Source organism: Nelumbo lutea, chromosome 1 (assembly GCF_056320005.1).
Source record: "Nelumbo lutea isolate HS-2025 chromosome 1, American lotus-T2T, whole genome shotgun sequence".
Classification (NCBI taxonomy): Eukaryota; Viridiplantae; Streptophyta; class Magnoliopsida; order Proteales; family Nelumbonaceae; genus Nelumbo; species Nelumbo lutea.
The window spans coordinates 80,509,020-80,521,946 of NC_142684.1; the positions used below are offsets into that span (position 1 = coordinate 80,509,020).

Here is a 12,927-nt window from a genome sequence, read left to right on the forward strand (position 1 = left end):
CTAAAGGCCCATATTAAATGACAACAGCAGCCATACACTATTGATAGCTCACCTTGCATACAGAATTACAGAGACAGTCAGAGAGCGATCACACAGTACAGTAGACACTGGATACCGGCCCCAGATGTATTTTGGTAAAGGGAAAATTTTCAATCAGGGCATTTGTGTCTTTTTCAAATGTCCTTTACGGTAGATTAACTGTTAATTAATAACACGAATTAAATTTTGAGATTGTTACGTTTTAAAAATTCAGATATTAAATTGTTGCATTTTAAAATTCAAGAACTAAAGTGATGCTTGCACAGAATACAAGATACTAATCAGAAATTTTACCTTTTGCTAAATTGCTACATGAAAATTCCCCCTCTAGTGCATGCAGATGCAGTTTAATCTCTATTAGAGGCATCTGAACTGAAAATTGAGTTTGCATCTCTAAAATGCCCTTCTTTATCACATACAATAAGGTTATTTAAGGCATTTCCTTTCCTCTTCTCCGACTTTACTGTATATTATTACAGTGAAAACAGAGTATGGTTGACTTGCCAAACAATGAAAAGCAAAGGGAAAGGATTACTGGTTTCATTGACCCGATACCAGAGACTCTCAGAGAGTTTTCCTTTTAGTTTGAGGGCACGAGACGAGACCATTCTTCCTTCCGTTCCAGTCCTCCCCTCCCTAGTCCCTACCGGTTATTCATTACATGACCAAATGTTCTGGTGTGAGATTCCCTAAACCTAAACGCTAAACCCCCAGCCAGGAAGGAAGAGGGAGAAGGTTGTGCAAACATGCGTACCCAGAAGGATCCGTGGTTCTTTCTCTCCGTTCTTTTTCTCTTCTTCTTTCTCAAGACCCATCCCTCCAACGGAGCTGCTTCCATCTCTGCCGGCCAATCTCTTTCCGGAAACCAGACTATAGTTTCTGAAAAAGGTAACTTTGAACTGGGTTTCTTCAGGCCAGGTACTTCGTCGTCTCAGAACTACTACATAGGCATCTGGTACAAACAAGTCTCTGCTCAGACCATAGTTTGGGTAGCAAATCGGGAGAACCCCGTCTCTGATATTAATTCTTCAGAGCTTAAAATTTTAGAAGATGGCAATCTGGCCCTCTTCGACCAGTCCAAAATCCTAGTTTGGACGACAAATTTGACCTCTGCACCCTCCAATTCTACCGAGGCAGTGCTTCTTGACTCTGGAAATCTTGTTTTGAGGGATGGGTCGAATTCATCTATTTGGGAGAGCTTTGATCATCCAACCCATACATGGCTTCCTGGTGGAAAGCTTTCATTCAATAAACGCACCAACAAATCCCAGCTCCTTACCTCATGGAGAAATGAAGATGATCCCGCCCCTGGGATCTTCTCTCTCGAGCTAGATCCAACAGGAACCAATCAATATATCATACTGTGGAACGGGTCTCTACAATACTGGAAGAGTGGGCCTTGGAATGGACATATTTTCAGCTTAGTTCCTGAGATGAGATCAAATTATATCTACGATTTCAGCTACGAAGATGACGTGAACCAGAGTTACTTCACCTATAGTGTTTATGATAGCTCTCTTATTTCGAGATTCGTGATGGATTTATCGGGGCAGATCAAACAACTCACGTGGCTGAAAGACCAATCGAAGTGGAATTTGTTTTGGTCTCAACCAAGACAACAGTGTGAAGTTTATAAGCTTTGTGGCACTTTTAGTACCTGCAACCAGCAAGGCTTACCCTTCTGTGGATGTTTGCCTGGTTTTGAAGTAAATTCTGTAAGAGATTGGAATCTAAGCGATTGGTCTGGTGGGTGTCGGAGGAGAACCCCCTTGCAATGCAACAATACTACTGCTATTAATGGGAAGAAAGATACCTTCTCACGGATGGCCAACGTAAAATTGCCATTAAATCCGCAGTCTGTGGCAGCTGAGAATCTGGGAGCCTGTGAGTTAGCTTGCTTGAACAACTGCTCTTGTACTGCTTATTCTTTTGGTAATGGTAGGTGCTCAATATGGTATGGAGATCTCTTTAACCTGCAACAACTATCAGACGGTGAGAGTGGTGGAGATGATTTCTATCTCAGACTTGCTGCATCTGAGATTCCAAGTTCTGGTAGCAAGAAGGGAACACCAATTGGGGTTATTGTGGGTGCGGTAATTGGTTTTGTAATCATCTTTGCCTTTGTTTTGGTGCTAGTCTGGAGAAGGAAGAGGAGCGGATCGGTTGGATTGTCAAATGCGCTCGAGGGTTCTTTGATTCCTTTTGGGTACAGAGACTTGCAGAATGCGACCAAGAACTTCTCAGAAAAATTGGGAGGAGGAGGTTTCGGTTCTGTTTTTAAAGGTACATTGCCCGATGGAGCTGTCATAGCTGTGAAGAAGCTTGAAGGCCACCATCAAGGAGAGAAGCAGTTCAGGACAGAGGTGAGCACGATTGGGGCGATTCAACATGTTAATCTTGTTCGTCTTCGGGGCTTTTGCTCTGAAGGCACTAGAAGGTTGCTTGTGTATGATTACATGCCAAACGGCTCTTTAGAGTTTCATCTGTTTCGTGAAGAGTCTGGAACTTTAGACTGGAAGACCAGATACCAGATTGCACTTGGAACTGCTAGGGGATTGGCTTATCTACATGAGAAATGCAGAGATTGCATCATACACTGTGATATCAAGCCGGAGAACATACTTTTGGATTTAGAATTCTGTCCCAAAGTGGCAGATTTTGGTTTGGCAAAGCTTATTGGGCGGGAATTCAGCCGGGTTCTGACAACCATGAGAGGAACCAGAGGATACCTTGCACCAGAGTGGATTTCAGGTGTGGCTATTACAGTTAAAGCTGATGTTTATAGTTATGGCATGATGCTTTTTGAAATTATTTCAGGAAGGAGAAACTCTGAGCAATCAGAAGATGGAAAGGTTAGGTTCTTCCCCACTTGGGCTGCAAGACAAGTAAGCGAAGGTGAGGAAGTCCTTGGCATGTTGGATCACAGGCTAGGGGGTGATGCCAATGTGGAAGAACTCGATAGAGTCTGCAGAGTTGCTTGTTGGTGCATCCAAGATAACGAAATTCATAGGCCATCAATGGGTCAAGTAGTTCAGATACTTGAGGGGGTTTTGGAGGTGAATACCCCTCCAGTCCCAAGATCTCTCCAAGTTCTTGTGGACAACCAAGAAAATATAATTTTCTACTCCGAGTCATCTTCTAACCACAGTCATCAAGCACAGAGCAATACATCCAATTCTTCCTCTCAATCAAAGCAGACCACCTCATCAACAGATTCCAAGTCGTGAGTATTGCAAATGTTGTCAAAATTTTTATAGCATTTAATCATAGTGAGTTACGTGCAGTATTATTACCTCAAAACCAGGACATAATAGTCCTAATTTACTCATTGTTCCTTCATGGACACCTTTTTGTATACTTTTCACTTGAATTCTCTGCTTCTTTGGTTTTCAGTGATGTTATTATTGTATTTCTTTTTCTTGAGGAATAGTACATGCTCTGATTAACACACAACCCAGTGGATTGTTCCAATATGGATTGCAGCTACACTATGTCTGCATTTTTTACCTTTCAAACAGTTTTGGACTCTTTCAAATCTCAGGTTTCTTTCATAGGTCCTCAATCATCCATCATAGGTTCGGGGGGATATTGCATTCAACTAACAATTTATAGTGCACATAAGATACTATAGAGTCCAAAGGCTCTTAGAATAGTCAACAGATATACAGACATGTAATGCTTTGAGAACTTTCCTGTTTCTCGCACGTTTTTTGGTAATTGTTTCTCCCTTGTTGTTTCCTGTCAAACCAAACAGCCTAATGACACCACACCTATATTCTCGTAGCCAGAGAGCACCGCATTGTTAACAACAATTTCCTGCTCATGAATATGATAACACTGCAAAAGTCCCAAGCAGTTTAGGATTTGGTTGGTACTTGAGACATGAGAGTGAGCATTTCTACATTTATATATCAAAGCTTAGAGCTTATAGCTAGTTTTGAATTAGTATTGTATACAGATCTGCAGATTGTATGCTTTTTGCATTGAAAGCTTATGCATTGTCATTCTTGATAGTTGATAACGTTGTTGATTACAAATTTCTTTTTTTTTTTTTTCTTTCTGATTTTTTTTTTAAGAATGTTATCAACTATCAAGAATGTTGGGAATAATCCCTATATTTTTTCTTGTGAAAATTCACAGAGATCTTAACCACAAATATCAAGCATGCAACAATAATAAAACAAACAACCAAAAACAAAGCAAGCAACAGTAGTAAACACCAAGTTTTTACATGAAAAACCCCTCAATGTGAGGGTAAAAACCATGGGGCCGAAGTCTAAATCATCCACTATCTGGGAAAATGGCACAATGTTTTTCTATCTAGTTACAACTAGATGAACATCAATAAAGCTCTTGGATACCAATAACATAATTGATTTTAACTGGGAAAATAGTATACTTTGACTATTCTAAGGCCAAAAATACCCCTGAATTGATGCCCTCAAGGCATCAAAATGCAGGGTTATCACTAATTTGTACCCTTTTATGGTTAAATTCAACATTGTGACTTCTGAGGGTCTCTCTACAAATTTTAGATAAAAACTGGGAAATTACAGAGTTTTCTACAGATTTTGGGAAACTGGTGCGAATTCCAGCTGAGAGAGGGAGTGTTTCTGTGAAAAACTGAGCACAGGAGGGTGCCTCCTATCTGCTAAACCCAGATATGCACCTTTCTTGTAAAATAACTCTCTCTTTGAAGCCCTAGGCACCTCCCCCTTATCTCTTTATCTCTTGACCGCCCCTAGCTCTACAAATCCCCACCTTTCACTGCAACCTCTCTCTAATCTCAACCATCCAAGCCTTAGCAGCCCCTCATACCCTTAGATCTCTCCCTAGACAGCATCCTAGCCTTATACCTCAATCCTTAAACCTCAACCAATCACCTTAGGGCACCACATCACACCAACCAATCACATTTCTCCAACTCTAGGCGCCCAAATCTACTCCCTCCATTCTAGACGCTCAAATCTCAGCCCTACATAATATTGGGCATCCTCTCCTTCTCTTCTCAGTCTTAGGATCACCTTAGAACAATCCTAACCCTCCATTCTCAACGTTAGGGCGCCCATATTTCTACAAAAAATCAACTACCGCCCTTCTCTTTCTCTCTAATCCTAAACCTATTATTCATTCTCTATAAAAATGACCCAAAGGGTGTTGAGAAGGGGTTGGATTCTACCCCTAGGTAAGACGGAAGGTTGTTCTTGAGAAATTTAAGGGTAGAGGAAGAGGAGACCGCCCAAGCAAGAGGAGGGGTTCCTGCTTGCAATTTGCCTAGCCACTATTGCCACTTCTGGATCTGGATCCCAACTAATTTCCCATAGTTTTAGATTTACTTTTTACATGTGTTTTTATTTTTCGTTCTTTAATTTCCATTTTTTATTTTATTTCTGTAATTTATTTTTATCAATTTTAATTTTTGTCCTCCTTTCTACAGATCTAAACTTCGGCCAACTAAGACGGAAGGCCCAGCTCGAGGAGTTTGAGGGTCAAAGGATGGATCCAGAGACTACTACCTTTGATCGAGTTGCAAACTTTTTATTTAGTTTTTTATTTCTGTTATTTATTTATTTTTCTACAATTTTTACTTTCAACATTGTTAGAATTTTATTTTAATAGATTCCAGTTCAGTTAATTAAATTTTGTGTTTCTGCAATATCAGATCTTGTTATTTTGTTCGGATTGAAGTACGTAACAATTTTTCCCTCGCTTCCTTGTCGATACGACCCTTTCTCACCACTAACTGTGTTTTGTAGTTATTTCGAGAATTGAAAATTTTATAAATATTGAAACTAGTGTTCCGAAGTGGTTAACGCCACGCTTTTGGACACACCATACTTTCTTTGTGCCGGAGCCCTCTATGGTCCCTCCCGGGGTTAGGCACCAACAATTCAACAAGTTGGTCCAGAGTATCTGAACCATGCAACTGCAAATGCAACATGTCTACCAGTTCCAACAATTCCAACAATACTACTACCAACAGTACGGTAGCAGTTTTCACCACTATAGCCAAATCAGCATCATCCTCAGAACCAAAACCAGCTTCAGGCCCATAATCAACAGTAGTAGGGTGTACGCCGATCTCCTCCTTGGAGTGTGGAAAATTCACAAGTCCCGGTCCCTCCCAGGGACTGGATCCCACCTCGGGGTAGAGTTGACAGTCAATGTACACCCCAAACTTCTCAAGAGGAAACCCTAAAGATAGGCCCGAACTCATCTAGCATACAAGGACCAATCAACAACAACACTCGCGGCCTGAGAATCGTGAGTCGCAGATCAATGACCGCAAGCTCAGAGCACGAGGCACAGACTCACGGCGAGACCTCTCGGCTCCCCATAATAGTCAATAGCAAGTTCGTAACCAAGAAGATGCCAGATGTAGGAACCCACTCCCACCTCGTGACAGTATATGGGAGAGAGAACGAACCAGGGTCGAAGTACCCAATAACACCGAGGTCAACAACACAGATGTGGAAGCAGTGACAATGCCGCAAGACACATCGATCTTCTGCCAGGAACAGTCCGCCACCAATAAGCAATCAACCACTCAAACAAAAAAGGGTGAGAGAGGAAGTGAGCTTGGTAGCTACACAGCCGGCTCTTGCTTTGTTCAATTGGCCCTTCCCCCTGTCACCCAAGATACTAGCGGACCCAAGGCCAAAGGACTTCAAGACACCTACCTTAGAAACGTATGATGGACAGTTCGACCCAATGACCATGTCAATAGGTTTCGGTCTCAAATGCACCTTGCCGGAGCAGATGAGGTGTGTATGTGCATGGCCTTCTACCACCTTCAGAGGATTAGCCAGGTAGTGGTACAAAAACATCAAATCGAGCTCGATCAAAAGTTGGGCTTAGTTCACTGATATGTTCACCGCACACTTTGTCACTAGTAAGAAATGCCCGAAATCACAAGAGAGCCTTTTGAACATGGTCCGGAGGGAGAATGAATCAATTCAAAGCTACACCAAGCGCTTCAATGAAAAATGTTTGCAGATCCCCGACCTCGATTCGGTTGTGTGCCTCACTACGGCAGGAAAGGGAGTTAAGCACAAGGAGTTCGCATGGTAACTCAAAGTACATTGCCCAAGGATGATCATGGAGTTCCTCGACTATGCTGAGAGGTTCATGAGCACCAAAGAAGCTCTCGACCCAAAGGCAAAGATCCAACAAGGCGAGAAGAGGAAAAAGTGTTATTTTATCGTCACTATGGTTGGGGGGTGGCCGTTTCTGACGCACTAGAGAATGGCCATCAGTGACCCCGACATCAAGCTAGATAAAGACATGAAGAAACGGGTCCGCGCCTAGGCGAAGCTTAGGTTGGAGATGGACGACTTCTATGCCGAGGAGAAGTTAGTTAATGTAGGGTTGAGTACGGGTAGGTCTCCACTTCGGTTTCACACACTTGAATTTTTTATCTTTCTCACCAGCTTCTTCACTAAGTCTGTATCTGTGATATAGGTACCATGGTGGATATCCCTATCTCCAAGATTTTCTCTGATATGAAGAAAAGTAATAAGAGGAAGGCATCTCGCATCGAACCCTTATCCACCGAGCCCGTCGCTAGTCCCACTGCACCTGCTGCCCCGAGAAGAAAGGAGGACGCGCCTGTCATCGACCTGGTTGAGGATGACCAGGGAACCAATTCGCTAGCTCGCGAGCCTGAGGTTGCCCAAGAGTTTGAGCCCTAGCCCGTCCAACCCAAGGTCGTCGCTTCTGGTGCAATTCCTGAGGAGGGCCAAAGCAATTTTTATGCCCAGGTTGCCACCATCAAGAGCAAGGAAGTTGTCTTTCCCACTGAGGTGTTGAAGTATGTGGAGATGTCGCGCTCCAAGCTCGTTGCCAGTGCGTGGAGTCATCTGATGATGGTACATTTCTAACTTCACTTCTCCGTCCTTTGTTCTTTTCCTACCTTACTGATCAGTACAACTCTTTTGCAGACAAACTCGATGATTCACTCGTTGGTGGAGCAGTCCGACCCCCAGATGGAGTTGTTGCAAGTCTTAGAGTCAAAGGTGAAGGTCTTGGAGGCCAAGGTTCTGGCTGCCGAGTCCAAAGAAGTAGAGTGCCAGTCCAGGACATTGAAGGCTGTGGAGCGGCGAAGAAGTGGGAGGCAGAGGCGAAGCGGAAGGAGGAGCGCATCAGCAAGTTGATGAAGGAGGTTGAGGAGAAGAAGGCTCTCCTCTTTGAGTGCAAGGCTATCTTCTCCTAGGAACTAAAGGAAGTCAGTGCTCATGTTGTTCATGCTTACAAGACTTCTTCGGAGTTCGAGAACTTTATGAATGAGACAGCTACCTCGGCCTTCCGCAAGGGCTTAAAAGTTTTTCATTGGATGGCAAGGCGTGCGTTACCCCAGCTCGATCTTCAACCGCTCACAACAATCAGGGTCTCCGCAGATACTGTAGTTCAAGTGGTGGGCGAGGATCTGGATTCCAAGGAGGATGGGGATGATGATGCTGAACTAGAAGCCGGAGAGAAGTCAGGGAACTCCGACGTAGCAGTTGATGAGGTCATGGAGACCGATGAGGTTGCTGCTACGAGCACATCTATGGAGGTGGACCCGACCAAGGATGCTGAGCTTGTAGAAGGAGGGGGCAAGGAGCCCCATCAAGACTAAATTGTGCCTCTCTCCGGCTTCCAGCTCAGCATCATCATCCCCATCCTCCTCGGAATCCAAATCCTTGCCCACTGCCTGAATTACAATCTCTGTGGAGACCTCGATCGTTGTGAGCGATTGAAGATCGATCTTTGTAAACGTACGCCTTGCCAACTAGCGGAAAACTTTGAAGCCCTTGCAGAAGGCCAAGGTAGCTGTCTTGTTCACAATGTTCTTAACTCCGAAGAAGTCTTCTAAGCATGAACAGCGTGAGCACCAGCTTCCTTTAGTTCCTAGGATAAGATAGCCTTGCACTCAGAGAGGAGAGCCTTCTTCTCCTCAACCTCCTTCATCAACTCACGGATGTGCTCCTCCTTTTGCTTCGCCTCTACCTCCCGCTTCTTCACTAGCTCCATAGCCTTCAATGTCCTAGATTGGCACTCCGTTGCTTTCAACTTGGCAGCCAGAACCTTTGCCTTTGACTCTGAAACTTGCAACAACTCCACCAACGAGTGAATCATCGAGTTCATCTGCAAATGAGTTGTACCGATCACTAAGGCAGGAAAAGCACAAAGGACAAAGAAGTGAAGTTAGAAACATGCCACCATTAGATGACCCCATGCAGTGGCAGTGAGCTTGGAGCGCGGCATCCCTGCATACTTCAACACCTCGATAGGAAAGACAACTTCCTTGCTCTTGAGGGTGGCAACCCAGGCATAAAAAATGCTTTGGCCCTCCTCAGGAATTACACCGATAGCGGAAACCTCTAGTTGGATAGGCTAGACCTTGAACTCTTGGGCCACCTCAGGCTCGCGAGCTAGCAACTTGGTTTCCTAGTCATCCTCGACCAGGTCAATGATAGGCGCGTTCTCCTTTCTCGAGGCAGCAAGTGCAATGGAACTAGCGACGAGCTCAGTGGATGAGGGTCAAGTGTGTGAATCTGAAGCGGAGACCTACACGGACTCAGCCCTGCAGTAACTAACTTCTCCTCGGCAAGGAAGTCATCCAGCTCCAACCTGACCTTCACCCAGGCACGAACCTATTTCTTCATGTCCTTATCTAGCTTGATGTCGGGGTCACTGATGGTTGTTCTCCAGTGAGTCGGAAATGGCCACCCCCAGCCATAGTGACGATAAAATAATTCCTCTTCCAAGCCGGGACTTTGTTCGGGAAAACATATAGGATCTTTTATCCAGGTCGGGGGGTCAGGTAATAGCTACGGTGTTCAGAAGAAGGAAGGTCGGTGGAGTGGTGAAACAGGGAGATGGTACCTACTATAGAGCGAATTAAGTTCAAGTGAAGCTGGCCTATTGATGAACTTACAATTTATCTATAATTTTTGAGGACTTTAGCATGGATTTTTATGCCGGTTTTATTAATTTTTGCCTTAATTTAGCTTAATGCTAAGAATAAGTTCAGGGATAATTAATCCAAAAAAATGAAGGAAAAAGGCAAGAAAAGAAGGTTCAAAAAGACCAAATTCTGCCCAGCCCGGTCGTGGAAGCAAGAGAGAGCACTTCGGCCCAAGAAGAGCAAATGAATTCCTTGAGAAAACCCAAGAAAATAAAGCCTAGCTATGAGTAGAATTTGGCCCAGCAAGGAAGGCCCATTCTCAGCCCAAAAGAGCAGCTCAATGTATAGTTATCAGGTGCTAAGAGAGAGCCTAAGTGCAGCCCAAATAGCAGCCCTTAGGAGGCTTTCAAGAGAGCTCTAGAAAGTTCAAGAAAGGGGTGTAATACACCCCATTCTAGATGCTTCAAGAAGGGGCAAGAGCCCCCTTGAAAAACTATATAAGGAGGCCTCTAGGAGGGGGGAGAGGTGTTCAATTGCTTGAGAGGAAGGCTCTCCCACTCTTAGAGGTTCGGCCACCTTGAGAGAAGAAAAGAGAAGAAGGCTAGGCGCAAGGAAGAAGAAGAAGAAGGGCTGAAGGAAGTTCAAGACAAGCAAGCTAGAAGAGAAGGTGAGTTCGAATTGAGGGCTTGTGATTCAAAGATCTTTTGTAATAAATCATTTGTAGTTTCATTCTCTTTTAAATTGAATTCAGTTTCTTTGTTATATTTTCTTTCTTCTTTCTCCTTGTTTCCATTCTTCCTTGATGTATTTCAGCTTGTAAAATTTTAGTTCAGCAATCTAATTCTTTTTTATTCATTCAAATGGTCATGAATTGTACTTGAAGTTTCTTGAATAAGGGTGTTATTGTAGATTAATTCGGCTAACTAACCTTCAAAACTCAGATCTGCAATTTTCAGATTGGCCGAATGGATCTAAAGCTTGAAATTCCTAGAGTGCTTGAGAGAGACTCTAGGAATTCAGATCTACTATTCAAGAACTGAATTGAGTGCAAGGTTAGAGATAACTTGCACAATTCAGTTGGTGATCAATTCAGATTTGAATTGATGCCTTAGAAGTGTTTGAAGAAATGCATGCATGGGGATTAGATTCTTGCTAGAGATAGAAGAATCGTCACTCATGCATAGGATGAACATGCGCTTGAGAGAGGCTGTTCATGACCTTGGGGTTTCACCAACCCAAAGCTCAATCATGATTTATTCGAATGATCCAAATTGATAGATTGCTGAATTCTGAGATTGACATTTACTGCTTACTCTTCTAACCTGATTTGAAGGCAATTAGGCCAATGATTTAGATAGATTTTAATTTAGGATTTTTTAGCTTTCATTAAAGTTTTGATTTATTTGTTGATCAGATAAGAAGTGATCAATTTAGCATTGGTAATTGTTTCCTAAATCCTCGTGGGAACGATACTTCACTCACTACTTTATTACTTGAACGGCTAGTGCACTTGCTAGTGTCACAATGAGCCACACATCACCTATGGTTATGTTGAAAAAGCGGAGGATCTCCATAATGAACGGGTGGAGCGGGAAGCGTAGCACGACTGTCATCTGCTCTTCAAACCCCACAACCTCACCATCGTGATCCCAAGGATACCCTTCTAAAGGGATACACCAATTATGGCCCTCAGGGAATTTATAGTACTCGGCCAGTGTTTGCAGTCTCTCCGCAGTCATTATGAAAGGACCAAAGCAGTCTGGCCCCGACCTCTGAGAACTACGGGAGCTCGAGGCTTCCTTCCCGGAGTCTTCCCGCTCCCTTATTTGGGAGTCCACCTCAGGTTGACTAGGCTCAGAGTCATGGGTGCCCACATCAGTAGGACTAGAGTCTACTTCTTGGCCGGAGGAGTTCACCTCGGTCCCACTTGACTCACTACTGGCATCTAGTAGACTACCAGTGTTGACACTCGACATTGTAATGGAAGGAAAACAAGTAGGAACGAAGGAAACTTACCTAGACCGGAGAGAAGAGAAGATGACTTCGAAGGACAAGAATAGGTGACACTGACCTAAAAGCGGACATGCGAGCTCATATCACGAACACACAAATCACAGTGAAGAAAATGGGGACCCCATAGCCCCTATTTATAGCTATTGTAGTCAATTTTGGACAGGTAACATCAAAATGATCCAACAGCTCCCATGAAAACCGGTTGCACTCCTTCCAAGGTCAAAATCACTTAAGCGCATTTTGACGTATGTAGGGTTAATAATCCACGTGATGTTCACGCGTTCCTGATACACGATCTAGGTACCTGGTCGAGCCAAGCAGGTCACTAGGGTCAAACCCCCAAATCGGCTAAGGCCATATCCACCTCGGCTCATCATGGACTCCTCGCTCCGAGTCTTGACCCGTGCACGAGGAGTGGGGGCCAATTGATGAGGGGTTATTTGGCCCGACCTGATGAACAGACGACATGTGGACAAAATCTTCCAGCCAAGTGATGACTCGGCGCTTCTGACCACCTCAGCAGATTGGTCACCTCGGCTGTCCTAGTCACTTCAAATCACCCCGAGGACAGGGTATCCCAAATGCCCGTGTTTGTTGAGGTGACACGTAGCAAGTTCTAGAAGCCCGCCAGTTGCCTCCGAGCCTTTCAGGATAACGCCATGCATCCGTAGGTCTTAGCCTCAATTCGCCCGATTCGGATGGACACAATGAGGTTTATCGGCCAGCCCATTATCCACCTTCCGTAGCGGAACATACTCCTATTGTTCAGCCCGAGGATCTCGGAGAGGCATCGTGAGGTTCACGGTAGACCAACTATATAAGGGCAATGGCCCCCATAGCACAAGGTATGCACAATTGCTTACTCACTAGCTATTCACATTCAAGCTTTTAGCTCGCAACCAGAGTACAATACTAACTTAAGCATCGGAGCGACCTCGCCGGGTTAGCCACCCCGAGTTCTCTAATTCATCTTCTTGTATCTTAAA

The 12,927-nt window shown here is 44.1% G+C and overlaps 1 protein-coding gene across 3 annotated transcripts; it reads left to right on the forward strand.

Moving 5' to 3' along the window:
• The first annotated feature begins 507 nt into the window (after window positions 1-507).
• Window positions 508-5,695, forward strand: LOC148875654 (G-type lectin S-receptor-like serine/threonine-protein kinase At2g19130). 3 transcript variants are annotated; one of them, XM_088966418.1, is made up of 3 exons: window positions 509-2,790; window positions 2,857-3,262; window positions 5,477-5,695. In XM_088966418.1, exons 1-3 carry the CDS (start codon window positions 786-788, stop codon window positions 5,523-5,525), a joined length of 2,460 nt encoding a protein of 819 aa, XP_088822544.1. In that variant the 5' UTR covers window positions 509-785; the 3' UTR covers window positions 5,526-5,695. The 3 variants fall into 3 exon arrangements, with proteins under 3 accessions (XP_088822543.1, XP_088822544.1, XP_088822542.1); XM_088966416.1 differs by having other exon boundaries at window positions 509-3,262; XM_088966417.1 differs by lacking the exon at window positions 5,477-5,695 and having other exon boundaries at window positions 508-3,492.
• Window positions 5,696-12,927: the final 7,232 nt, after the last annotated feature.

What these genes read in the sequence shown, in the direction of transcription:
- LOC148875654 (XM_088966416.1), top strand. Translation starts at nt 786, where the DNA reads ATGCGTACCCAGAAGGATCCGTGGTTCTTTCTCTCCGTTCTTTTTCTC. An exon ending in TCATCAACAGATTCCAAGTC is followed by an intron (nt 3,263 to 5,476) that starts GTGAGTATTGCA and finishes TCCTTTCTACAG; the next exon opens with ATCTAAACTTCGGCCAACTA.